This window comes from Myotis yumanensis, unplaced genomic scaffold (assembly GCF_028538775.1).
Source record: "Myotis yumanensis isolate MYYU_CA2020_CCGP unplaced genomic scaffold, mMyoYum1.0.hap1 SCAF_2, whole genome shotgun sequence".
Classification (NCBI taxonomy): Eukaryota; Metazoa; Chordata; class Mammalia; order Chiroptera; family Vespertilionidae; genus Myotis; species Myotis yumanensis.
In genome coordinates this window covers 31423120-31447803 of record NW_027223753.1, presented here as the reverse complement: position 1 = coordinate 31447803, position 24684 = coordinate 31423120, and the positions used below count along the sequence as shown (strand labels likewise).

The window sequence follows — 24684 nt, the reverse complement described above, 5'->3', positions numbered from 1 at the left end:
TTGTGTGAATATTCCAGTTTGTCCACTCTTGTTCATAGGCATTTGGATTTCTGAGATCAGGGCTGCTATAAACGTTCTTGTACATGTCTCCCAGTGTACATTTATGCATTTCTCTTGGATTTATCCCAAGTACTAGAATAACTGGGTTGGGTTGTAGAGTAGGTTACTATTCAGTTACAGGAGATAAACTCTTTTTAAAAGTACTTCTCTGCTTTTCTTACTTGGGTATCTCTGTCTCCAATTAGACTTGGACTCCAGGGGCAGAAAACCCTCTCATCTTGGATTATCACTGCTTTGCTTTCAACCAGCACAACTTGCACACCCCAGGAGGCCAAGGGCAGAAGGCCAGGTAGCTGAGTAAAGAACAGGCAGGAGCACATACCACACAAGAAGCTAATTATGATCCTGCTCCCTAGAGATCCATCTTCCTAGATGCACCAGGATTTTGAGTGTGGAAGGTCTTCCAGGGACCTCAGTTATAATGCAAATCCCAAGAAAGGAGAAGGCTTAACCTCACCTAAAATCTTTCTCAGCTGGTACCTCTAATATCCAAATAAGGACTAGCATAAAGAGCAAATAGAGTGACAGAAGAGGAAGAGAAAGGATTAGTGGGAAGAACTAAAAATATGCACCCTTTCTGCACAAGGACCAGTTTTTCAGAAAAAAATAAAATTAATTAAAAAAGCAATAGCTACATGTGACCACAAGCAATTTTTAATATCCTTGTCATTAAGGTATTGCCTTATTTGTGCTAAAGTTACAATCCTATATAATAAAGAGGTAATATGCTAATTTGATCCTAATGGTGTCCGAGTCACGACCAGGCAGAAGCTGGTGGGCAGGGACGGGGGCAGAAGTCAAGTGCTAACATCAAGCTGCCTCGGAGGTGTAGGCTGCTCCCAACTGATGGGCAGGGACAGGGACAGCCGGCCAAGCCTAAGTCCACCCCAGCTCCCGCAGGTCCTGGGCTGGACAGTGGCTCAGTAGTGTCTCCATGCAGTGCCCAGGGGGCAGCTGTGAGGGGCGCAGGGCCTCGCTGAGGGGTGCTGCACTGCTGCTGCTCCTTAGCGGGTGCCCAGCGGGCTGGAGCCAGAGTGGGCGTGCAGACTGCCCAGCCTGCTAGCGCTGTGTGCCCTGCCCCGAGCCTGCCTCTGAGCCACGGACCCCACCCTGTGCTCCAGGCAGGGAGAGGAGGCTCATGTCCACCACTGCACCATCTGTGCTGCCGCCTGCCTGCCTAGCTGGCAGGGACCAGAGTGTCACAGGCGAGCTGCTCCCGCCCTCAGTGGTGGAACAGGGAGGGCGCTGGGTGCAGGGAGGGTACCTCAGCCGGGCTTAGGTCTGGCTGAGCAGGCGCCAGTTCATCCAAACTGTTACTCTGCCATCTTCCTCCAGCTCTCCAAGCTAGTCCCTCTGCCCCACTGCCCAGGGGGAATGGGCTCCAGGCGGCCTCCCTAAGTGCAGACTGTGGGCCTGGAGACTTGAGGAAAAGTGCCCGGTGGGGCCTGGGCAGGGAGCAGTGCAGAACTGCCAGGGCAGAGCTGCTTCTGTGTCTTGGTGAACTTTGCAACCAACCCAAAAAGGAAACCAAGAGGGGAGAGGCTGGGAGCTGTGGATTCCCAGCACTTTAGTCACTTGAAAACAGTCCCACTTGGCTGTATGTTCAGTTGAGAAGTGAGGGGGCTGAACACCACCATCACTGGGCTCCAGTCGGTCCGAGCACCCATCATGAGAAGGAAAAAATGGAGGGAGGGGCCCTGAGGAAGGGAGGACAATCAAAGGAAATGTGTCTAGACTTTCCCCAGCCCTCTCCCTCTTTCCGCTGCCTACAAACGCCCCAGGCCCAGCCACAGTTCTGTCTCCACCTTTTAGTCCCCTGTTCTCCAACCACAGAGGAAAGAAATAAGGAAGGAGTCCATGCTGCCTCCAGAAAGTACTTATATACCTGATTGACCAGTCCCCTCCCACAGGGAGGGGGCCTAAGCTGTCCATAGGACATCCGTGAGGGGTCCCAGACTGGGGGGGCGGGGGCAGGCCAGGCTGAGGGATGATGCCGCCCCCCTGCATGAATTTAGTGCACCAGGCATCTAGTAATAACATAATTGACATGCAAATAGTAAACACACTGTGTGAGGTGAGTCCCTATGATGCTGAAGAAAGAGCTCTTGAGTGATTTGGGGTGGGTCAAACAAATGGCAGCAGAACTCAGCCACAGACCAGGAACAAGGGGAATAAAACAGAACATAATAAGATATTAGGAGATTCCTAGGTGCTCAGAAGGCAAAGGAGGAGCACTGCCATTCCCAAGGATGAGGCCTCATTATCCCCCTCAATCCCAGTTACTACATCTCCAGCATCTCCCTGGCTACCTGTCATACATGAACTCAAGGAATACTTGCTAGAGGAATGAACAACAGAAGAGACACACAAAAGAGTAACACAACCCTGTGGCAAAGACACTTCCCCAGCCACAATTGGGCAGCAGTGCTGTTGAGAGCAGGAGGAATAGCTGGAATTATTCAGCTCAGAAGAGCTTTCTCAATTTAAGTAAGCAGATTGCAGTGGCTTAACATTTTTAGTTACTTGTTTCTTACATTAGATCATAGGCCATATGGAGAAACTAGGGAGCCTTGTTTTGGCCCACCGACTGCTCAAGACTGATCATGCAGACCTCACCTCAAGTGTAAGAGGGGCTCTGTAACCAGACACTGAGCCACCTAGGAGCTAGTGCTCAGGAGCAGCAGCTGGTACAAGTAGAACTAACAGTACTTGGATTAATATGAGGCCCCCAATCACAGCCTCAGCTCTTTGGAGCTTCAACAATTTTATTGACTAAATGCTTCTTCCCAAGTTTACAGTATAAACTGTGGGCCTGCTCACTGGCTCCTCCTCTTAAGCCCCCAATAGAGCAGAACGTTTAGTATAGGCTTAGAGATGGAAAGTGGGAGGTGGAGTATAATAAGTGAGTTAGAAACCTGCTGATGCTCCACAATTGGACAGCAGGACAGAAAAACTCCTACTTCCTACTGCTAAAAACTATCTATAGAAAGACTTGAACACGATGGAGATAGGACCCAGAGTGCATCTTTGCCAATGGTCTCAGTTTCCGGTGCCTCCTTGGAAGTACACCCTTTGTCTTCACACACCAGGGCTCCAAGAACAGGGTGATGCTATGTCAGTCTACACATTTTGCAAAAGTACATAGGCCCAAAATTGGCCATGAGGTTCGGGATTACCAGCTCCCCAACATGGCAGGATGGGAAAAAAGAGAACGTGTCCATGAAAAGCTTTCTGAAGTGAGTCAGATCTTCCACCCGAACTTCGATGTTATACTGATTGGCCAGGAGCTCGATGGCACCTTGAACCACATACTCGTTCTGTAAGTGTGAGAGTGAGCAGGTGGAATAGACAACGTAGCCTCCTGGTTTTGTGGCAAGAAGTCCAGCCCTGAAACCAGAAAGAGACAAAACAGTGACTAGTGAGCTTCCCAGAAGCAGGGCAACAACAGAAAGAGCTAGAAGCATGGATAGAGGTGTCTACTGTGGAATGGGTGGCTGTGTTAGCCTCTGAAGTCTCTTCCACAATGAAAAGTCATTCTCAAGGCAGAGAGCAACCCAACCTTATTCCATGAGCTCTCCTCTCGAAGCCTTCTTGAAATGACCCCGAGCTGTGGCTCTAGTTATGAACCAAACCCTGATGCTGGCTATGGATTGAGTCTTTACCCCAGTCCTACAGAATCTTGACCTCACTAACTATGCTTCAAACTTGAGCTACTTACTGATACTGGGACTAGCATGGAGATAAGCGGACACACCAGTAAGTGAATCTATGTAGCCGACCATACTATGCATATCCTACTACATAGGGTTTTTATGGTCCAGAGAAGTAATATCCTCTTGATGTCTGTCTCCTTTAGGCAGGTCCTCAGACAGAAGACCCTTCTATGGGTGATGGTCTTGGCAAGAGCTTCCAGTCCCCCAGGTAACCAGACCCCCAGAGCATTCTGGCACAAAGTCCTGGGTGTATGTAAATCTATCACTCACGCAAGAAGCTGCACCTGCAGCATAGGTAACATCTGCCGCTCTTTCTTTCTCGACCGCTGAAAAATGTTGTTCTCCTCCTCATGAAGGGAGTGGCGGTCTGTGGTACAGGGCACATCCACCAGCACCTGCCCAGCAGTGTTAAAAGGTAAAGTATTAGAGCTCCTTAAGGCGAGGGCTATTTTAGGTCCCTGATCTGGGGGGTATGCAGAGAGCTCCCTCTGCCAATGCTTCCATTGCAGAGTAGCTAACAAAACTTCTCATTTTAACCCAATAGACAATTGTGAAATATTGAGTGGGAAAACAGTATGTTTAGGTATACCCATGGCTGGTAAAAAATAAATAAAACCAACACACAAATAGCTATAATTACATAATTGATATCAACCTACAAGAAGTCTTTAGTGCTTCAAAGCTCTGTCCTTGGTTCAGTCCTTAACTATTTGAATAAAATCATCCAATTTACAGATCATACAGTGCCCAGGGGGTAACTAATATACTCAATAATAGGATCAGGATTTATAATATCTTCTTTTTAAAAAATATACTTTATTATTTTTTACAGAGAGGAAGGGAGAGGGATAGAGAGTTAGAAACATCGATAAGAGAGAAACATCGATCAGCTGCCTCCTGCACACTCCCTACTGGGGATGTGCCCACAACCAAGGTACATGCCCTTGACCGGAATCGAACCTGGAACCCTTCAGTCCGCAGGCCGACGCTCCATCCACTGAGCCAAACCGGTCAGGGCAGGATTTATAATATCTTATGTTACCCTGACCAGGTAGCTCAGTTGGTTAGTGTTGTCCCAATTCACCAAGGTTGTAGGTTCAATCCCCAGTTCAGGGCACACACAAGAATCAACCAATGAATGAATAAATAAATGGAACAACAAACAATGTTTCTCTCTCCCTTCCTCCTGTCCTCTCTCTAAAATCAATAATTTTTTTTAAAAAATCTTATGCTAAAACAATGTTATATCTGATATGAAAAGTTTTAAAGTGAAAAATGTAAAATCATTCATTTACTAAGAGCCTACCCTGGGCTAGGCACTAGAAACAAAACCAAAAAGAAAAATGTTTAATTGTTCATCGTTTATATTTCAAAAAAATAAATTCATCTAGGAAAAGATATGTTCATTTTTAACTAAACAGAAACTCCAAGTAAATTAATAATGACCCAGTGTTCAATACTTCGATGTTTTCCTAGGCTGCATGAATTGACACAATACATAGAGTCCCATATCTCAAGAACTATGAGAGGGCTGGCCTTCGCAGGAAAAAGCAACATTAAATAAGGATGCCCAGAGAAGGGCCACTGGGATGTTTAGAAAACACATCACAGAAGAAAGTAATAATTCTGTTTCCAGCAATGTAGTGAACTAGATGTCCTGAAAACCCTTGCAATACAAAACACCTAAAGACTGGATAAAATAGCTCTGGCAGTTTTTCTCAGTGGTTAGAGCATCGGCCTTCAGACTGATGTTCACAGGTTTGATTCCCAGTCAAGGGCACATACCTCAGTTGCAGAGACAACCAATTGACGTGTTTCTCTCACATCAATGTTTCTCTCTCTCTCTCTCCCCCTCCCTCCCCCCTTCCTTCCACTCTCTCTAAAAATCAATGGAGAAAATATCCTCACGCCTCAGGTAAGGATTAAAAATAAAATTAGAGAAATCCTCAAACATCAAAGAAAAAGTAGCATAGCCCCGGCTGGGTGGCTCAGTTGGCTGGAGTGTTGTCATGTATACCAAAAAGGTTGTGGGTTTGATTCCGGGTCAGGGCACATACCTAGGTTTCTGTTTCAGTCCTGGTCAGAGCATGTACAGGAGGCAACCAATCGATGTTACTCTTTCGCATCAATGTTTCTCTCTTCCTTCTTCTCTCTCTAAAATCAATAAACATATCCACAGGTGAGAGTTTAAAAATAAAAAAAGTAGGCCCTAGCTGGTTTGGCTCAGTGGATAGAGCGTTGGCCTGCAGACTTAAGGGTCCCAGACTCAATTCCAGTCAAGGGCACATGCCTGGGTTTCGGGCTTGGTCCTCAGTGGGGGGCATGCAGGAGGCAGCCAATCAATGATTCTATCTCTCCCTCCCTCTCCCTTCCTCTCTGAAATCAATAAAAATATATATTTTTTTTAAATGTAGGAGCACAGATCTAGGGAGGCATGCCGGAGCTGAAGCCAATGGCTTCTATCTTTTATCAGATCCCTAGTAACCAACACAAGCACACCAAAAAAACCCACAAAAAACAAACAAACAAAAAAACACCAGAAAACAGGGCACTGGGCCCATTTGAGGTAGGGAATTGGGATGGAAATCCATAACAAAGCCAAAATCCTCAAAGGGCTACACAGTCAATCAAAGAATAAACTAGAAAAAAAAATCAGCCCACAATGGACAAGAGAACTTGTCTGTTTTCGCTTAACTCTGGACAAAAAGAAAAAAAAAAATCTCCCTGAGAATTTTTAATGACTAAGATAGAAGGTTCAAATCCAGAATGCCTGCATGATCCAGGAAATCCCACACAGAATAATTAATGGTCCTGGGTTAACAGATCCTCCAAACACCTGGGAAAAAGAAATGCAGGTTCCTTGCTAGAGGAATGCAAATCCTCTAATTAACTAGGGCTCTATAATTAACTTGGGAATGATCATCCTATCCTATATAATAAAGAGGTAATATGCAAATTAACCCTCATGCCCTCACAAGATGGCTGCCTATGACCAGGCCAGCAGGTGAGTTTTGAGGGACGACCAAACGACTGAACAAGCAGGATGCGTGGGGCGACCAGGCCGGCAGGGGGGTTACTGAGGGACGTCCAAACGACTGAATAAGCAGGCTGTGTGGTACAACCAGGCCAGCAGGGGGGTTAGTAAGGGATGACCAAACGACTGAACAGCAGGCTGCATGGGCCAACCAGGCCAGCAGGGGGGGCAGTTGGGGGCGACCAGGCCAGCGGGGGGGGGGGGGGGGCAGTTGGGGGCGATTAAAGCTGGCAGGGGGGGCAGTGAGGGGCAACCAGGCCGGTAGGGGTGACAGTTAGGAGCGACCAGGCCGGCAGGGAGGGGGTAGTTGGGGGCAACCTCGCCAGCAGCAGGGGGGGCCAGTTAGGGGTGATCAGGCCGGTGGGGGTGTCAGGGGGGCAGTTAGGTGACCAGGCAGGCGGAGTGATGAGGAGCCAGCAGTCCAGGATTGTGAGAGGGATGTCCGACTGCCAGTTTAGGCCCGATCCCCAGGATCAGACCTAAACTGGCAGTCGGACATCCTCCAAGGGGTCCCAGATTGGACAGGGTGCAGGCTGGGCTGAGGGGACGCCCCCCCCGCCCCGCACGAATTTCGTGCACCAGGCCTCTAGTAAGCTGATAAACAAAATCATGTTTTCTCAATCCTATTCAAGGTAGAATAGCTTGTTGCAAACCAGCCCTCAAGCTGGAACAACTAGAAATGCTTAACAAAATATTTAAAATACCTATCTGAAATCATTAGAGATCTACTAAGGAAGCAAGAAATTTAAGGGTTTCTGAGCAACCAAGTTGAAAAATAAAATAAGCCTAATATACATTTTTTATACTCAGTCAGGTTCAAACTTGTTTTTGCTGCAGTCTCTAATGAAGATAGTAGTAGCCAGTCATGTAAGCTAAACTGACAATTCTGTAAATGATTGTTTTCTCCAAATACCCATGGAGAGCTGACCTTATATGCTCAAACATGTAGGGTTCAATCCTACTGCCCAGGGCCTGGTGTCAGGATGAGGAGGCCAGATTTGGCTGGCTGAATATCCCAGGATAGGAATCACTCACCCGGTCATAGGTGTCCCCTTCCAGTTCTCCCCACTTCCTGCCATCCCATGAGGTGACTCGAACTCGACTTTTATCCCTAACATCTTGAGGTACATAGCTGTGAAGGACCTTATGAAGTCTGCCTGTTCGGGAAGTGGAGAGATCATTGGCAGCAAGATTGCCTGTAGGAACATAAATTTGAGGATTGTTTTTTTACTTCTGTAAAAAATGCCATTGGAATCTTGATAGGGATTGCACTGCATCTATAGATGGCTTTTGGTAGTACGGACATTTTATGCCTCTGGAAATAAAGGAACTTCAAAGGTCATGGCCCAACAAAACATCCCACAAGCAATGGTGCTAAAGTCAACAATAAAATAGGTTGTCCCTGGTGATTGTGGAGCCTCCATACCAGCCCTGGACTGCTTATATCCCAACTTCTCTCATGTAAGAGAGAAGTAAACTTCTTCATTAAGCTAGTTGAGCTTTCTATTGTATATGACCAACCCTAATCCTAATTGATTCACCATCTATCTTTCATTTTCCCTTTTGTAACAGACACAAGTTCAATAAATATTCCACTTTGCTCTTGGTTCTTCAATAAGAAAAAGTATTAACTGCAAGCTTGCTGATAAATGGCAATTGATACCTGGCCTCAGAGTCAAGGAGAGAAATGGAGGTGGGAAGTGTGGTTAAGAACTAGAGAGTGAATGTATGGCAACAGAAGAAAACTAGACTTTGGGTGGTGAGCACACAATAGAGTATACAAATATGAAAGTATAATATACACCTAAAATCTATATACTGTAATGTTATTAACGAAGGTTACCGCAATAAATTTAATTGGGAAGGGGGAACTAGAGAGTGCATACCTTATCTAATGGGAATGGTCACTACCATAAAACAGTTTAGTATTCTCACAAGGAAATGTGGTCCCAGTTTTTGAGGAGATCAAGGAAGTAAAAATTGTATTCTCTGCTCAAGAGGAATTTGCAGTTGGATATGAACTGAGAACAGAAAAGCTGAGTCCTATTCTGTCTCGACCTTCAGCTTATATAAAAGGTTAAGTTATTTAATCTCTCAATGGCTCAATCTCCCCCTCCATAAAATATGAGGGCCGGACTAGGTAAACTTTAAGTTCCCTTCTGGCACTGAAATTCCTGTTTCCCTGAGATCAAGGAATTGCTGAGATGAAGGTGAGTTGCTGGTAATTCAGCACACCGAAGAGCAACTCTCAAGTACGTCTCCTTGGCCCTTCTTGCTTCTCTTAGTTCAAGTTCCTCCTCTTCCAAGCAACCCTACTTGTTTCCATCCCTCTTCTGATGGATTTCCACATCACTCAGTAAGATCAGCACAGCTCAACACACAGGCTGGGCTCTCTGGCATTGACCTCATTATGCTATATCAATGTCTTTTCTCCTTTCCCTCTGGACTTCCAGAAGGCTGAGATCAAATGTGGTGCCTCTCTAGAATCATCCATGGGGTCTGTCGTGAGGCTGGAAGCTAATGCATACTGTACAAGTTGTCTGATGAGAACTGAAAAAGAAGGGTCCAGGCCCAACAAAAAGGTAGGGCATATTGCAAGACAAGCCTGCCTGAGCGCCAGGGTGAGTGTGAAAATCACAGCCCCTTTGTGGATATTTGTCAGGTCCTTAAGGAGAAAATGCTGCCTATTTAAGGCAGGATGTAGGCCAGTGAATGGCTGAAGTGAACACATAGTTCACAAGGCCCAGCCTAGGCTACACTACTAAAATGGTAAGACTTGGGCCTGTTCCCAAGGAGTTAATAATTCTGAAGAGTGAGAAAATGCATACCGGTACAGCTCTGATGCAAGGCTAATAATGTGCTAACAGTTGCAAGGGTGATGCCCAGGATTGGGCACATAGGAGACAGAGCATCACTTCTCAACTGGCCAGTAGAGGTCATGAGGAAAGACTTCCAGGAGGTGGCACACTTGAGCTGAGGCTTGAAAGTTAAAAGGGATCGGGTAGGAGTATTCTAGAGAGAAAACATAACATGAACAAAGGAGGGAGGCTAATTTGGGCAACAGAGTAGTAGGATATGGCTGAAGCACATAAAGCCTGGGGAAGAATAACATAAAGCTATAAAGCAGGGGTGGGGAACGTCCCACAGGCCCTATAAGGCCCGTGAAATCATTTGGTCTGGCCCCACTAAGGCATTAGAGGTGAGTAAATTAAATGTTTGCCCAAATATAGCAGGCTAATTTTTAAGGTGATAATTTTGTATGGCCCACCAATGATGTTATAAATATCTGAATGGCCCTTGGCATAAAAAAGGTTCTCCACCCCTGCTATAAAGGTTCACTGCAGCCAGATCTTATTGCTTTAGCTGGCAACTATCTTAGAGATGAAGTAAATAGGGGTGAAAGTATCATATGGTAGACTGACTAGGGCAGTGGTTGGCAAACTCATTAGTCAACAGAGCCAAATATCAACAGTACGACGATTGAAATTTCTTTTGAGAGCCAAATTTTTTAAACTTAAACTATATAGGTAGGTACACTGTTATTAACTTAATTAGGGTACTCCTAAGGCTTAGGAAGAGGCACACTCAAGGGGCCAAAGAGCCGCATGTGGCTCACAAGCCGCAGTCTGCCGACCACGGGACTAGGGCATTACTTTAATCTGCCTTCAGAGACCTTGCTCTGCTTGGCAATCTTCCTTGGCCAACTGATAGAGAAATAGCGGAAATAATCAACAACAGAAAAAATACACCAGCAAGCACTATCCCCCCTCTGACCTTAGGACCAAAGACATCATATTCAGTGTGCCCCTGACTGGGTGAAGTAGAGAGCTCTCGCTACCCAAGACACCAGTCCTCTGACTTACGGCAACAGCCAGTCTGAAGCAATGCTAGTGTCTTCCCCCCGGGGGCTGCACATAAGTCAAGCACCGTGTCGCCGGGCTGCAGGCCAAGGGCCAGGACAGGCAGCAAGGAGGCAGCATCCATCAGGTAGTAGTCCATGACACCTAGGCTGCCAAGCCTGGAAGAGAGAAGAGCACCTTATTGTCAAATTACAAGTCAGAAGATCCAATGGGAGTCAAGGTCACCAAGTCCATTTCCTCAGGGGTTATTAAGCTCTACTCAGCAACAACTCATTTCTCAGACCCACACTCACTTATTTACTCACTCACCTACTCATTTACACAGCAGCCAGAGTAATCCTTTTACAACAGTTCAATCCTCTCTAATCCAGCCCCACTAGCCATCTTTCTATTTGTTAATTAAGCCATGCCTGCTCCTTCTACCTGCAACACTCCCAAATATCCCTCATTTGTTTCCTCACTTCTTCAGATCTCTCCTCACAAGTTACTTCATCAAAAGGCACTGGTATTCCCTGACTACTCTATCTAAAAATAGAAATCACCTTCTAGCTCTCTATCTTGCATTATTTTTCTTTAAAACACTTACTATTCACTTTATATATACAGATGTGTGTATGTGTTTCTCCTCTATCCCTCCCTATTAGAATGAGGGAAGGAATTTTGCCTGCTTTGTTTATCATAAACTGAAACAGTGCCTGGCATATAGTAGGAACCCAGTTTTATTGAGATACAAAGTACTTTTTAGGCTCAGAGAAGAGTGCCATCACTTGTGCCTGTTGGAGTCCTGAGTTAGGCCTGATGAAGGCCCATTCCTTCATCAGGTAAAAAATATACAAAATAAAGAAAAAAGGATGGAAAGAGACTTGACTTGGGGTGACAAACACAATATACAGATAATATATTACAGAAATTGTATACCTGAAATCTATGTAATTTTATTAACCAACGTCACCTCAATAAATTAATTAAAAAAAGAAAAGTAACCATAATACCAAAAAAAAAAAAAGGAAGAGAAGCATTCCAAGCTGAATAAAAATGAAGACACAAAGGAACAGAAGCATGCAAACTCATAGCTTTTTCAGAAGCAGTGATAATCTGATAATCTGGTATAGTAGAAATACAAGGTGCATGACACTGAGATTGGAAAGCAGATGGAAGCCAGGTTGGAAAAGGTCTTAAACCCTTTGCTAACGAGTTTGGACTACAACTTGTAGGCAGATACCAAAAGCTTAAGGAAAAGTATGTGTCTGATCATCTAGGTAGAGTTTTAGAAAGCTAGGTGGGCTAGAAAGAACAAATTAGAAATATTAGTGAAAAGGCTATTACAAGAGTCCAAGTGAGAGCTGACAAGGCATGAAGAGAGGCAGCAATGGTGTGGGTACCAAGGGACAAAAGACAACAATCCAACAGTCACAGAAGGACTCCTCACTCCCACGCTAGTTGTCATAAGGTGGTACAGCCATTCCCCATTCCCCTGCCTGAGACACAGCTCAGCATGACAGCCACTGGAAACAGACTCAAGGACACAGAAACCTGGTCCTGGTGCCCTGACAGGAAGGCTCTGGGAGAAATATATGACAAGACATAAGACATAGGTAGCACCACTGAGAGTAAGCTACAACAGCTACAAATCCCCAGTCGTGAAATTGTGACACCTCTCGCATTCAGGCTCAAGCCAGAATGGGATTTTAAAAAAAGTATTTTTAGTGATTCAGAGAGAATCAATTGACAGAGGGAGAGAGAGATAGAAACATCGATGAGAGAGAATCACTGACTGGCTGCCTCCTGCATGCCCCCCACTGGGGATCAAGGCCACAACCCAGGCATATGACCTTGACCAGCATCAGACCCGGGATCCTTCAGTCCACAGGATGACGCTCTATCCACTGAGCCAAACTGGCTAGGGCTACGATGGGATATTTTAAGTCAAATCATGCTTGGACTGTCTGTGAAACTGTGTACCTCATGCCTCACAAAGGAGAATGAGAAGAAAATTGAAATATCTGAGAAAAGCATAGAATTGCTAACACACCAGCACTGGCCCACAAAACCCATTCTCCTCAAGTTCCTTCCTTTAGAAGCATCACTCCTTAACCTTTTTAGTTCACAGACAATTTTGAAAATCTGCTAAAAGCTACAGTGGCTTTTCCAAAAAAAAAGTACAACTTTTCAGACAATTTCAGGAGTTTCCTGGACTCCCTGAATACATCTTTGAACTCCAGAGAAGTTAAGATTCCCTTGATTTACGGAGAGCCCATTAAGACAAGAAGGAAAAAAATGCCAACTAAGTCATATAGTTGCTTCCCCAACTACTCTCAAGGTGTCCTCCCTGAGTGGCAGCAGAGCACCTGAGACAACTTAGGAAACTACACGGTTCTTCTTTACTCCATGGTTCTGCCTAAAGCCAATGCCTCCAAATTGGTCTCCAAACTTACTCCAATCTATGCACTCACCACCATAGTGACTAAAATGATCTTCCTAAAGCCCTAGCCAGTTTGGCTCAGTGGATAGAGCATCAGCCTGTGGACCGAAGGGTCCTGGGTTCAATACCAGTGAAGGCTGCAGGCTCCTCCCCGGCCCGGGTCCGGGTCCGGCGCCTGGTGGGGCGCGTGCAGGAGGCAATCAATCGATGTGTTTCTCTCATATCGATGTTTCTCTCTATCTTTTCCTCTCTCTTCCAACCTCTCTAAAAAAATCAATGGAAAAATATCCTTGGGTGAGGATTAAAAAAGTAAAATAAACTGTCACTCTAAAATAATAATAATAATAATAAAATAATCTTCCTGAAGCATAGCTTTGATGAGAATACGTCAATAGTAAGATATAGTACTTATTAGGGCTATATTGAACTAGGTGTTTAACATGTATAATTTCATTAATTTTCAACCCTATGAAGAGAACCCAAATTCGAGAGCCAGTCTGCCTGGATCTCAAATTCAGCCCAGTTGCTCATTAGCTGTGTGGCCTTCAGCAAATACTCAACTTGTCTGTGCCTCAATATCCTCATCTATAAAAACAATACTCACCAGATAGGATTATTGTAAGGAGTAAAGAAATTAATATAAGTCAAATGCTTAGAAAAGCAGCTGGCACATAGTGAACTCTAGTTATTCAATGCCACATGTCTCATAAATGATGAAGGCAGGAGGTAAATATAGGTTTTCTTGACTCCAAAGCCCATACTGTGCATTATTCTTCTCTTCTACTCAGAAACCCTTTCTGGTGGTTCTCTAAAACAGATCTTGGCAATTTACAGCAGTATGTACTAAAGGGCACATAGTATGAAGCCACCCAGCCCTGGCAATTTCAGCTATTTTTAAGCAACACTGGGCCACCAGAAAAAAATTTCCTTTCTCCAACCTACAAGCTCCTGACATCCAAGATTCCCGCACATGGCCTACACATACTTTTCCAGCCTCATTTCTTACTACTCTTTTATTAAAAAGTTATTTTTTTTATTGTTTTCAGAGAGGAAGGAAGAGGGAGAGACAGAAACATCAATGATGAGAGAGAATCATTATCAGCTGCCTCCTGCACACCCCACACTGGGGTTCGAGCTCACAACCCGGGCATGGCCTTGACCAGGAATCGAACCGTGACCTCTTGGTTCACAGGTCAACGCTCAACCACTGAGCCATGCTGGCCAAGCTCTTACTACTCTTAAGAATACAGTCTTCCTTCAAGCCAGTTGCTAGGCCTATTGCAAAAGCCTCCTAATTTACATCCGCATTTCTAGCCTTGCCCCTCTCCAATGTTTCCCATGCATCAGCCAAAATGATATTTTAAAAATTCAAATATGGTCATATCATTCACCAGCTTAAAACCTTTCATAGTTCCCTTTTACCCTTAGAGAAAAAGTCCAAAATCCCATATTACCTATAATACCTTTATAATCTGGCTCTTGCCTGCTGTAGTAGCCTCATATTTAGACTCTTACCCATGTCACCAGCTTTAATTCCTACTGTTTTCAGGTCTTAACTTAAATTTAACACCCTCAGAAAAGACTGGGTTATATCTCCTAATTATAACATCTTGCACTTTTCCTTTGTAGTACTTATCAAAATCATAAATAGTGGAGTTTTTTTTTTTAATTTATTTTTATTTTGTTTTTCTTTATTTATTGATTTGAGAGAGACATCAATTTGTTGTTCTGCTTATTTACACATTCATTGGTTGATTCTTGTATGTGCCCTGACAGGGGATCGAACCTGCAACCTTGGCATATTGGGACAACACTCTAACCAACTGAGCTACCTGGCCAGGGCCATAAGTAGTGTTTTAATAACTGTCTTCCTCACTAGACTGTTAGCTCCATGAGGGCTTGTGCATCCATAATCCAGGCACAAGAATGCCTGGGACAACTTGCTTCTGGTTGGGGATTCGTATGTAGCAGACCAGCTCCCTCACTGTGATCTATTGAAAGTCAGCCCTCGACACAAGGGTTTGTAAGAAAAAAAGAAAAAAGAATGCCTGGCACTTGGTATACAATAAAAATTTGTTGATTGAATGAATCAATCCTTCAAAGATGAATTCCACATTCTACAACTAACCCTAATCTGTTCTTTTCTCAATTTGTAAAGCACAATTTAGCATTTGATTAGTTTCTTTTCCATTCAACTTCATACACATCTGAGCATTGAATCAGAAGACCAGAAGCTTTCCTTTCTTTTTCCTGGAGTACTAACTCTGTGCAAACCCTGTTTCCTGGGCAAGTCCCTCTTCTTCTTTGGTACCATGAGGTTACTTGTCCTACTCACTTTAATGGGTGATTATAAGAAAGCAGTTGTAAATAACACAAATTTTAACTGGAGAGGATGTAGTAAATGCTCAAGTCAGAAGTGGTTGCTTTCTGTAGGAGGCAGTAGATCAGAGGAGGTTCAAAGACCAGGTTCCTGGTGTCAGACCACCAGAATCTATTTGTTGTATCACTTACTATCTAAGGGACCTAAAGCAAATAAGGAATTCAACTTCTCTGCACCTGTTTCCTCAAATGTAAAGAAGAAAAATAATATTACCTCTGAGGGCTGTTAACAGAACAAAAGGAGATCACATATGTGCAGCACTTAGGAAAAAGGCTAACATGTATAAGCACTCAGTAAATACTAGCAATATTATGATCTCTATTAAAGATGGCAAAAGCTTGGTCTCTTCCAGCAGACACTCAAGACAGCCCCAGCCATGGCTCCAGATACTACCTGGCAGGAGGGAAACGGCTGACATCCCCTCTGGTGAAAGTGAAGCATCGAAGGTTTGGACTGCAGGCCCAGGAAGCGGGGGATGGAGCTGCCGTTTGGCCATTCTCAGGCTCCAGTTCCCCATGGAAGTGGGCTTTATTCACAAAGTCTCTGGCATGCAGCTGCTCCAGTTCATCACTCACATGATCGCAGGCAGCAAAGTTATTGACCAGTGCACCATACTTCTGCTCTGAGAGAAGACTGACCCGGATCGATGGCCAAAGATCTCCAAATTGCACACCGTAGGTCATGTCAAAATTCTGCAGAGCCAGGCGAGTGGCAGGAAATTTGGGCTCTGTGGCAGCCTACAAGGGAAAGAACAGACTTATTTGTCTTCCAGTCTTACCTCTCTATCCCCTACTGCCCGACCCCAGCAATAAATCAGATCTCTAGAGATAATGTGGATCCAGTTAGTGCCCACTCCTGCCTTTGGACCCTTCTGCCAGCCAGAGAAGTGTGGGAGAGAAAAGTACTAAGGAGCTGGTCTATCTCAGGGGTGTGAGGGAAAGGAAGCTGTAGTTCTCACAATAGCATGTAGGGGTCACCAAGAAAGGGGCACTCCTCCAGGCCTTGGATGGAGTAAGAGGAACTTAAGAGAATGAGAGCTCAGAAGAGGACTCGAGGAAAATCTACAGAAGATTGGAAGAAATTATGGAGCCCTTGGGGAAAGTATCAGGCTGAAAAGCAAGACCCTTTCTCTCTGACTAGCCCTTCCATTTTCTAAAGCACTTTCATGTCTCCTAGCTTATGTGAGCACAACAGATAGTTCAGTGGGATACAAAAACATCAATCTTCCACATTTGATGGAGATAAGGGTACTTACCTAAGGTTATGCAGTGGCAAAAACCATAATGCGATCACAGGGTGGAGGGTAATTTTGGAGAGTTTCCAGACCCCAGGAAGGTAGGAAAAGGAGAGTTCATTGAAACTTTGGGGTTCAAACCAAACTGGGAACTTCTAGGATGACTTCTATGGGAGTAGCAGAGAGGGACATCAGTCAGGCTTGACGAGCATAAAAGTAGATTAAAAGGAAAATGAAGATATCTACTGAGGAGTCCATAAGTTGGTCCTGATTGCCACAGCTGAGTGTTACTATGGCTGGCAGTCCTGTTCCTGTCTGTGAATTTTGCTTTGGCCTGGATTTCTGGTTTGGTCAGAACTCTTGCTCTTGGCTCTCATTTCTTATTACAGTGGGGACTCTTGCTCCGGCTCCTGCTGTGATGGGAGCTTTTGCACTTGCCCTGCCTTTGGAGATGGTGGGAACTCTTGTTTTGGCTCTTGCCCTGCCTTTTGAGATGGTGGGAACTCTTGTTTGGACCTTGACTTTTTCTATATTGGGGACTCTCACTCTGTCTTTGAAATATAGCAAGTTGAAGATTCTCACTCTGATCCTCATTTAAGCTTTGGTTGGAGCAATTGGTCAGGCTCTGATTTCTGCTAAGATGGCGACACTTGCTTTTACTCCGACTTCTGCTAAGAGGGTTGGGATTCTCACACTGGCTCCGACTTCTGCTTTGGTGGGTATTCTTGTTCTGGTTGTCACTACTCTGGCATTCATTAATTATAACAGTTGAACTGCAGCTGGGAATATTGCTACTACAGCTGAAACTCGTGGATGAAGGCAATGGAGAGCTGTAGGGTATCTGGGGGGGCTCTTTGCAAGAGCCTTGAGAAGCCACAGAGTATACGTGGAGGCCACAGGGCGTAGTAGCAGGGTGGCCGCAGGGTCGGGGGGCAATGGGTAAACTCTGGGGGTCAAAAGGTGTTCTTAAAGGGATAAATGAATAGATGTGGGTAGAACATGGAGGTCCTACAGGCTGTCGAGGGGGTTGGGGTGGGCCCCGAGGAGTGCCGTAAGTGCCACAAGGAGGCACCATGGGCTGGTTAGGACACTGAGGGGGCCCCATGGAACCAGAGAGTGGGCAGGGATTAGGGGTGGAGGGAACCACAGAATATTTATGGGTATTGCAAGGGGTTCCCAGAGGTGGTCCATGGGGGTAGCTCTGAGCATAAACATTAGGTAAGATAGAATCACAAGGAAGGCGGGGGGGAAGTGAAGTGGGGTTAACAGTTTTCAGGTTTCTAGGGACCAGAGTAGGTAAGACAGCCCCTTGGGGAAGTGTTTGGGGGCAGGAATTTGAACAAGTTGTGATGGAACAAGAAGGATCAGAGAGACCACAAGGGTGGGAGGGAAGTGGAGGAGAGGTGCTATCCTCAGGGGGCTTGGGTTGATCAGAAGGAGTGTACTGGTCAGGGCTGCAGGGAGCACATGGCTGTTTTAACTCTGGAGATCTGGGGGATTTCACTTGGGGATAAACTGGGGTAAGGAGAGAGGGTTCATTATAGCTTCTACGGGGAGGTGACTGCGGTGGAGATATAAACTGGTTGCCCAGGGGTGAAGGGAAAGAGAAGGCAGAATTAGGATACTGCGCAGACTGGGGAAGAGGTGGCTCCTCGGAAGAGGGGGAACCAGAAATCGGGGTGCCAGAAACAAGGTACGAGTTCCCATTAGTCTCCCAGGAGGAAACGGACTCTAAGCAAGGCTTCCTAGAAGCCTGGGACTGGGGTGAGCAAGAAGCATCAATCATCCCGACTGGTAAAGGGTTGCCACAATAGGGACTCCCAGGGGTAGACACGGGCCCCTCTGGGGGAAGATGGGAATAGTGATGGGAGTCCTCTTGAGGAGAGCGAGGACAGCCGGGCGCATTTGCCTGGGAAAACAGGGAGCCACAATAATTTTTCTCCAGGGGTGGGTCAAGCTGGGGTTGAGGTTTAGGAGAGTCTGGAGGCCTCAGATGACCCAGGTAAAGCTGGCCAGCGGGCGGGGAAGATGCTGAAGGAGAATCGTTGTAACTTCTCCCTGAGGACCAGGTAGGGTACAGAGGGGAGATCCGCGAGACGTGCAAAACCCCGTGAGAAACGGGTGGGTAAATTATTGGTCTGTATTCCATGGGCCGGTGAGCAAGGTACGGGGAAATCACGGGGCCAGTCACCGGGCATGTGACCAGGGCTGCAGGATACTGCACAGAGTAACAGAGGTAGGGGCTCTGGTCCATGTAAGGGCTTCTGGGGCCGGGCCACGGTATTCTCGGGGGACTCATCAGGCTGCAATAGGGGCTCTGCGGATGGGGAGGGGGTGACCCCCTGAGCCTGAATCGGCCAAAACAAGGGCTTGGAGGGGGTGAACCCCAGTAGACAGGCTCGCGGCAGGGTTGCCTTCCGAGGAGGGGCAAACAGGGTTCAAAGGAACATCTCGCCAGGCGTAGGGGAGGCTGTGGGGGTGGGAAGAGGGGCGGTGGGGGCCGGGAGGGAACCGGTTCCGGCAGGGAACCGGGCAGGCCCCTGTCGGAAGAAATCCCAGGGCCGCAGGTGAGGTCAGAGAAGGGGTCTCTGGGGAAATGGGGGGAACCCGGAGGGTGAGTGGAGTTGATGCACCCTTTGCCCCGGTTTGGGGAAGGGCTGGCGGGATGGGCAGGGGGATCGCTGTAACCTTTCCTGGGCCCCAGAGGCAGCTCGAGGGTGAGGAAGGGGGAGAGTCCTTTTCCGGAGGGCGGCGGGGACCCAGGAAGAAAGGGGAAGCTGCTAGGGCCTTTTTCGACGGGTGCGGGCGGCCGGGCTGAAAAGTCTACCCGGAAAGGAGAGAAAGTCATGTGGGGAGGGGGGAGGGGGGAGGGGGAGAGAGGGCGGGAAAGGATAAGGGAGGAAGGGACGTGGAAGGGACAGCGGGCGTCCCGGGGAAGATGACCGAGCGCCGGGAACAAGAGGCCGTGACGTAACTGGAAGAATGAGGGCGGCGGTGATGACGTCAGTGACAGAGGCTGAGACGGGAGGCTGCAGACGGAACACGAGGGGGAGTCGAGGCCTAGAGGCGAAATAAAAAGGCGGACAAAAGACCCGGGCGCGGACAGCACAGACGTGAGAGGGAGGGGCTAGTGACGCCCCCTGAGGGGCGGGGAAAGAGGCCAAGGGCGCCCCAGTGGGCGGGAGTGACGAACCTCACGGCAAGTTTCCCGGGGGGCGGCCGCCGGGGGCCGCAGTTACCGTCCCCTCCTCGGCTTCCGGCTGGCCCTTACCCATTTCTTCTTATGTCGGTGTCTCCGCAGGACCTTCGCGAAGTCCGCTCGCCTCAGCAGGTGCCGAGCCCCGCTCACTACCAGCGCAGCCATGTCAGCGTGCCCCGCCGGGTAGTTCCGACCGGAACTGCAGCGCGAGACGCCGGCGTTCCGAGGTGGTGCGCGCCGCTCCGCCGTAGGGGGCGGGGCTGACGGAGGCTCCGCCCACCCGGACTCTCAGGGGCCAACGGGCCCCTCCAGGGTTCTTTTGAGGATGCTGGACCATCCAAGGTTCCCTTGAGGATGCTGGACCAGAGCAACTACTCGCTCGGAATGCTGGCTCCGCCTGGATGCTTGGTGCATTGGGAGAGACTCCGTGCAGTCCTCATCCCAGAAGGGGGTGTCAGGGAGGCCTGGGAGCTAGCAGTTGGTACTGAAGGGGTTAGGTCCCACTTATAATTAAAAGAGAGAAAGCACAGGACTTGCTGGTTGATTGGCCCCATATTTAATAGTACACACTACACCACCAGTCAATAGCTGTGCTCTTACCCTACTTTTATTCTTATAACTTATTACCACCTAATATGTATTTATTTTCTTATAGCCTGCAAAGTTATTTCTTCTTCTTTTAAATATATTTTTACTGATTTTAGAGAGAGAGGAAGGCAGAGGGGTAGAAAGAGAAAAACATCGATCAGCTGTCTCCTGCACACCTCCTACTGGGGCTCAGACCCCACAACCTGGGCCCGTGCCCTGACCAGGAAATGAACCAGCAACCTTTTGGTGCATGGGAAGATGCTCAACCAACTGAGCCACACCAGCCAGGGCAAGTTATCATTTCCAAAGGGTGAAAAACATGCACTCCCTATGTTCATTGCAGCATTATTTACAATAGCCAAGATTCGGAAGCAGCCCAAGTGTTCATCAGTAGATGAGTGGATAAAAAAGCTGTGGTACATTTACACAACAGAATACTACTATGCCCTTAAAAAAACCCAAGAAGGAAATCTTACCCTTTGCAACAGCATGGATGGTCCTGGAAAGCATGAAACTAAGTGAAATAAGTCAGCCAGAGAAAGACACGAACCATAATTCCACTCATGTGGAATCTAATGGACAAAATAAATTAACAAACAAAATAGAAAAGACTGACAGCTGTCAGAGAGGAGGAGCATTGCCCCACTGGTGAAGCGATGAACCAAAAAAACAAAAACAAAAAACAACCTCATAGACACACAACAGTATGGTGATTATCAGAGGGAAGGGGGAGAGGTAGAAGAGGGTGATATAAATGGTGATGGGAGACCTGACTTGGGATGGTGAACACATGATACAATATACAGATGATGTGTTATAGAATTGTACATCTGAATCCTATATAATTTTATTAACCAATGTCACCCCAATAAAGTCAATTAAAAAGGTGAAAAACATAACTCATCTGTATATATAAAAGCCTAGTATGCAAATTGTTCCACCAGGACATCAAGAGTTCAAGTGCTCGCTATGACATGTGCTGACCACCAGGGGGCAGCGTGGAACGAAGGAAGGCCCTGGCTGACAGCAGGAAGACCCAGATCAGCCCTGATCACTAGCCAGGCCTCTAGTACAAATATAAAATGAACACATGCCAAAGATTTTCTTCATCATAATAAACTACTCATCCATTATTATCCTAAATAATGAGGGAGCTAGTAAGATGGTAGTACTTGTTCAAATAAGAATTTGAGTTTCAGAGATTTAGATTATCTGAATGCTGAAATGAATTTGCTAATAGTAGCAAAATGATTAATATCATATTAAGTAATAAACTATAATATTTAGAATTATCTCTTCTACCAGATGGAAATCAATTCCATCTCTGCTGGGCAAAATTCATGCTCATTACTATGGATGGGAGTCATTTGCATTGCTCTCAGACAATAATTATTGATTAACATTGTCATTGGTTTTTCTATAAGTTAACCTCTATCTACAAAGTTGTAAGATAGTCTAATCAATATAAAGTCAATCAACATTACAATGAAGGAGCACCCAGGATGGTTTTTTCATTATGAATTAAATTTCTTTTTTTTTAATATATTTTATTGATTTTTTACAGAGAGGAAGAGAGGAGGATAGAGAGTTAGAAACACCGATGAGAGAGAAACATCGACTAGCTGCCTCCTGCACACCTCCTACTGGGGGTGTGCCCGCAACCAACGTACATGCCCTTGACCGGAATCGAACCCGGGACCTTTCAGTCCCAGGCCAACGCTCTATCCACTGAGCCAAACCGGTTTTGGCTGAATTAAATTTCTTAGTATACCATGGGTTATGCATGTACGCACACAAGGTCATTTTAATGTCTCATTTGCTGATTGTATTGAAGTTTCATATCTAGCTCTGTGTCTTGTTTTTTTTCTCTCTTGGTGTTGAAATATGTTTTGCTGTTTATTTGTATGCCTGGTAATTTATGATTAGATGCCAGTGTCAATTTTATGTTATTGAATGTTGGACTTTTTGTATTGCTTTCAATATTTTTAGGTTTTAGTTCTAAGATGCAAGTAAATTGTTTGAAATCCAAAAAAAAAAAAAAAAAAAAAAAAAAAATTTCTTAGTATAGTATTCTGGTTTCAACCAGAAGTGATTTTACCCCTTCTGTAAAGGACAGTTGGTAACATCTGGCAATATTTTGGGTTGTTGTAACTGAGTGGTATTTCTTACAGTGGGTAGATACTGCTGAAAACCCTATAATACACAGGAGAGTCCTCCCCCCTCCCCGCCCCCCGTCCCCCCCCCCCCCCCCCCCCCCCCGCCACACACACACACAAATAATTATCCAGACCAAAATGTCAATAGTGCTGAGGTTGAGAAAACCTGATATAGGGCTATTTCAATTTTTTAAATCTAAATTCCAAGATATGTTTTTATTTATTTTTAGAGGAGGATGGAGAGAGAGAAATATTGACGTGACAGAGAAATATTGATTGTTTGCCTCCTGTATGCACCCCAACCAGGGATTGAATCCTTAACAAGTATGTGCCCTGACTGGGAATTGAACCCACAACCTTTTGGTGTACAGGATGATGCTCCAATCAAATGAGTCACCCTACCAGGGCAGGGCTATTTTAATTTTCTAATTCTTCTTGTACCAGTTTTGACAATTTGAGTCTTTTAAATAATTTGTTCTGCTCTAAACTGTTGAATTTCTTCCCATAAAGTTCAGAATATTCTATTGTTTAATGTCTATAACAGGGGGCATCAAACTAGAGCCACAAGCCAAATTCAGCCTACAGCTTGTTTTTGAAATACTTTTACACTCTTCATTTACTGTGGCTTCTTTACTGCTACAAAAACAGTTGAATGGTATCATTATAAGAAGAGGAAATTAGGACACAAAATGCACAGAAGACCAGGTGAAGACATGGGAAGAAAAGAGCTCTCTATAAGCCAAGGAGAGAGGTCTCAGAAGAAACAAACCCTGCCAATACCTTGATCTTGAACTTCTGCCTCCAGAGTTTTGATTAACTAAACTTTTGTTGTTTAAGCCTGTGTTGTTTTGTTATGGCAGCTCTAGGAAATTAAATTACTCATTATAGTGGGTTCCTTAATATCTGTTAGCAATAATCTCTATACTTACTTCCATCGGTATAGTTTGTTGCTTGTTTTTTAATTTTCATAGAAATGTAATCATGCACTGCGGTGTGTGTGCACGCGTGCATGTGTGTGTGTGTGTGTGTGTGTGTTGGTTACGTGTGCTCAAAATTATAATTGTGAGATTCATCACTCTGCTACAAAAACATTCTACCATGTATTAACTCATTCTACTGTTTGTGTACTTTTGTGCTATTTCTGATCTGGAACTATAATGAATAATCCTATATAATAAAAGCCTAATATGCTAAATGCCTGGTCGACCAGTCAGCTGTTAAACTAATCAAAGCATAATATGCTAATGATATGCTAAGGCTGCTCAACTGCTTGCTGTGATGTGCACTGACCACCAGGAGGGCAGACACTCCGACTGGTAGACTGGTAGGTTAGCTTGATGCTGGGGTCCAGCCTATCAGAACTGAGCAAGACAGGCCGGACACACCCTGGAGCCCTCCCGTGGTCCCTCCCCAGCTGGCCAACCTCCCTGGTCTCTTCCCAGCCCCAATCCTCAGCCTAGCTTGCGCCCTCTGGCAATCTGGGACACCTCGGGGGATGTTGGAGAGCTGGTTTCAGCCCAATCCCACAGCGGGAGTGCTGCTCAGCCAGAAGCCAGGCGCATGGCTGGCAAGCACAGCAGCAGTGTGCAGGAGCCTCTCCCGCCTCCACAGCAGCATTAAGGATGTCCAACTCCAGGCTTAGGCCCACTCCCCCTGGCTTAGGCCCCCGGGGAGCGGGCCTAAGCTGTCAGCCAGACATCCTCTGAGGACTCCCAGACTGCAAAAGGGCGCAGGCCAGGCTAGGAACCCCCTTTCCCCACCCCCCCAGTGCACAAATTTTGTTCACTGAGCCTCTAATACTGCTATAAAATTCTTGAACACGTCTCTTTGTGCTTATGTGCACCAAAGAGTAAAATTCCTGTATTATAGGGTATGTGTATGTTTAACTTTACTAGATAATGTCAAATAATTTCAAAATTATCTTAATAATTTATGTTTTCATCAGCAGTTCAGGAGAGTCTCTGATGTTCTATATTCTTGCCAACACTTGCTATTGTCAGACTTTTTCATTATTTTGTCATTTAAGAATATAAAATTG

General features: G+C 45.8%; 2 protein-coding genes across 3 annotated transcripts; both read right to left on the bottom strand.

Moving 5' to 3' along the window:
* Window positions 1-692: 692 nt before the first annotated feature.
* Window positions 693-20090, bottom strand: NSUN4 (NOP2/Sun RNA methyltransferase 4). Of its 2 annotated transcripts, none has more exons than XM_070405041.1 (6): window positions 19975-20090; window positions 15863-16206; window positions 10671-10825; window positions 7843-8003; window positions 4044-4168; window positions 693-3447 (listed from the first exon to the last, which is right to left on the bottom strand). In XM_070405041.1, exons 1-6 carry the CDS (start codon window positions 20065-20067, stop codon window positions 3171-3173), a joined length of 1155 nt encoding a protein of 384 aa, XP_070261142.1. In that variant the 5' UTR covers window positions 20068-20090; the 3' UTR covers window positions 693-3170. The 2 variants fall into 2 exon arrangements, with proteins under 2 accessions (XP_070261142.1, XP_070261143.1); XM_070405042.1 differs by lacking the exon at window positions 19975-20090 and adding an exon at window positions 16725-16870.
* Window positions 17077-19551, bottom strand: LOC139003325 (sperm head and tail associated protein-like). Its single transcript, XM_070405040.1, has one exon. It carries the CDS (start codon window positions 19549-19551, stop codon window positions 17077-17079), a length of 2475 nt encoding a protein of 824 aa, XP_070261141.1.
* Window positions 20091-24684: the final 4594 nt, after the last annotated feature.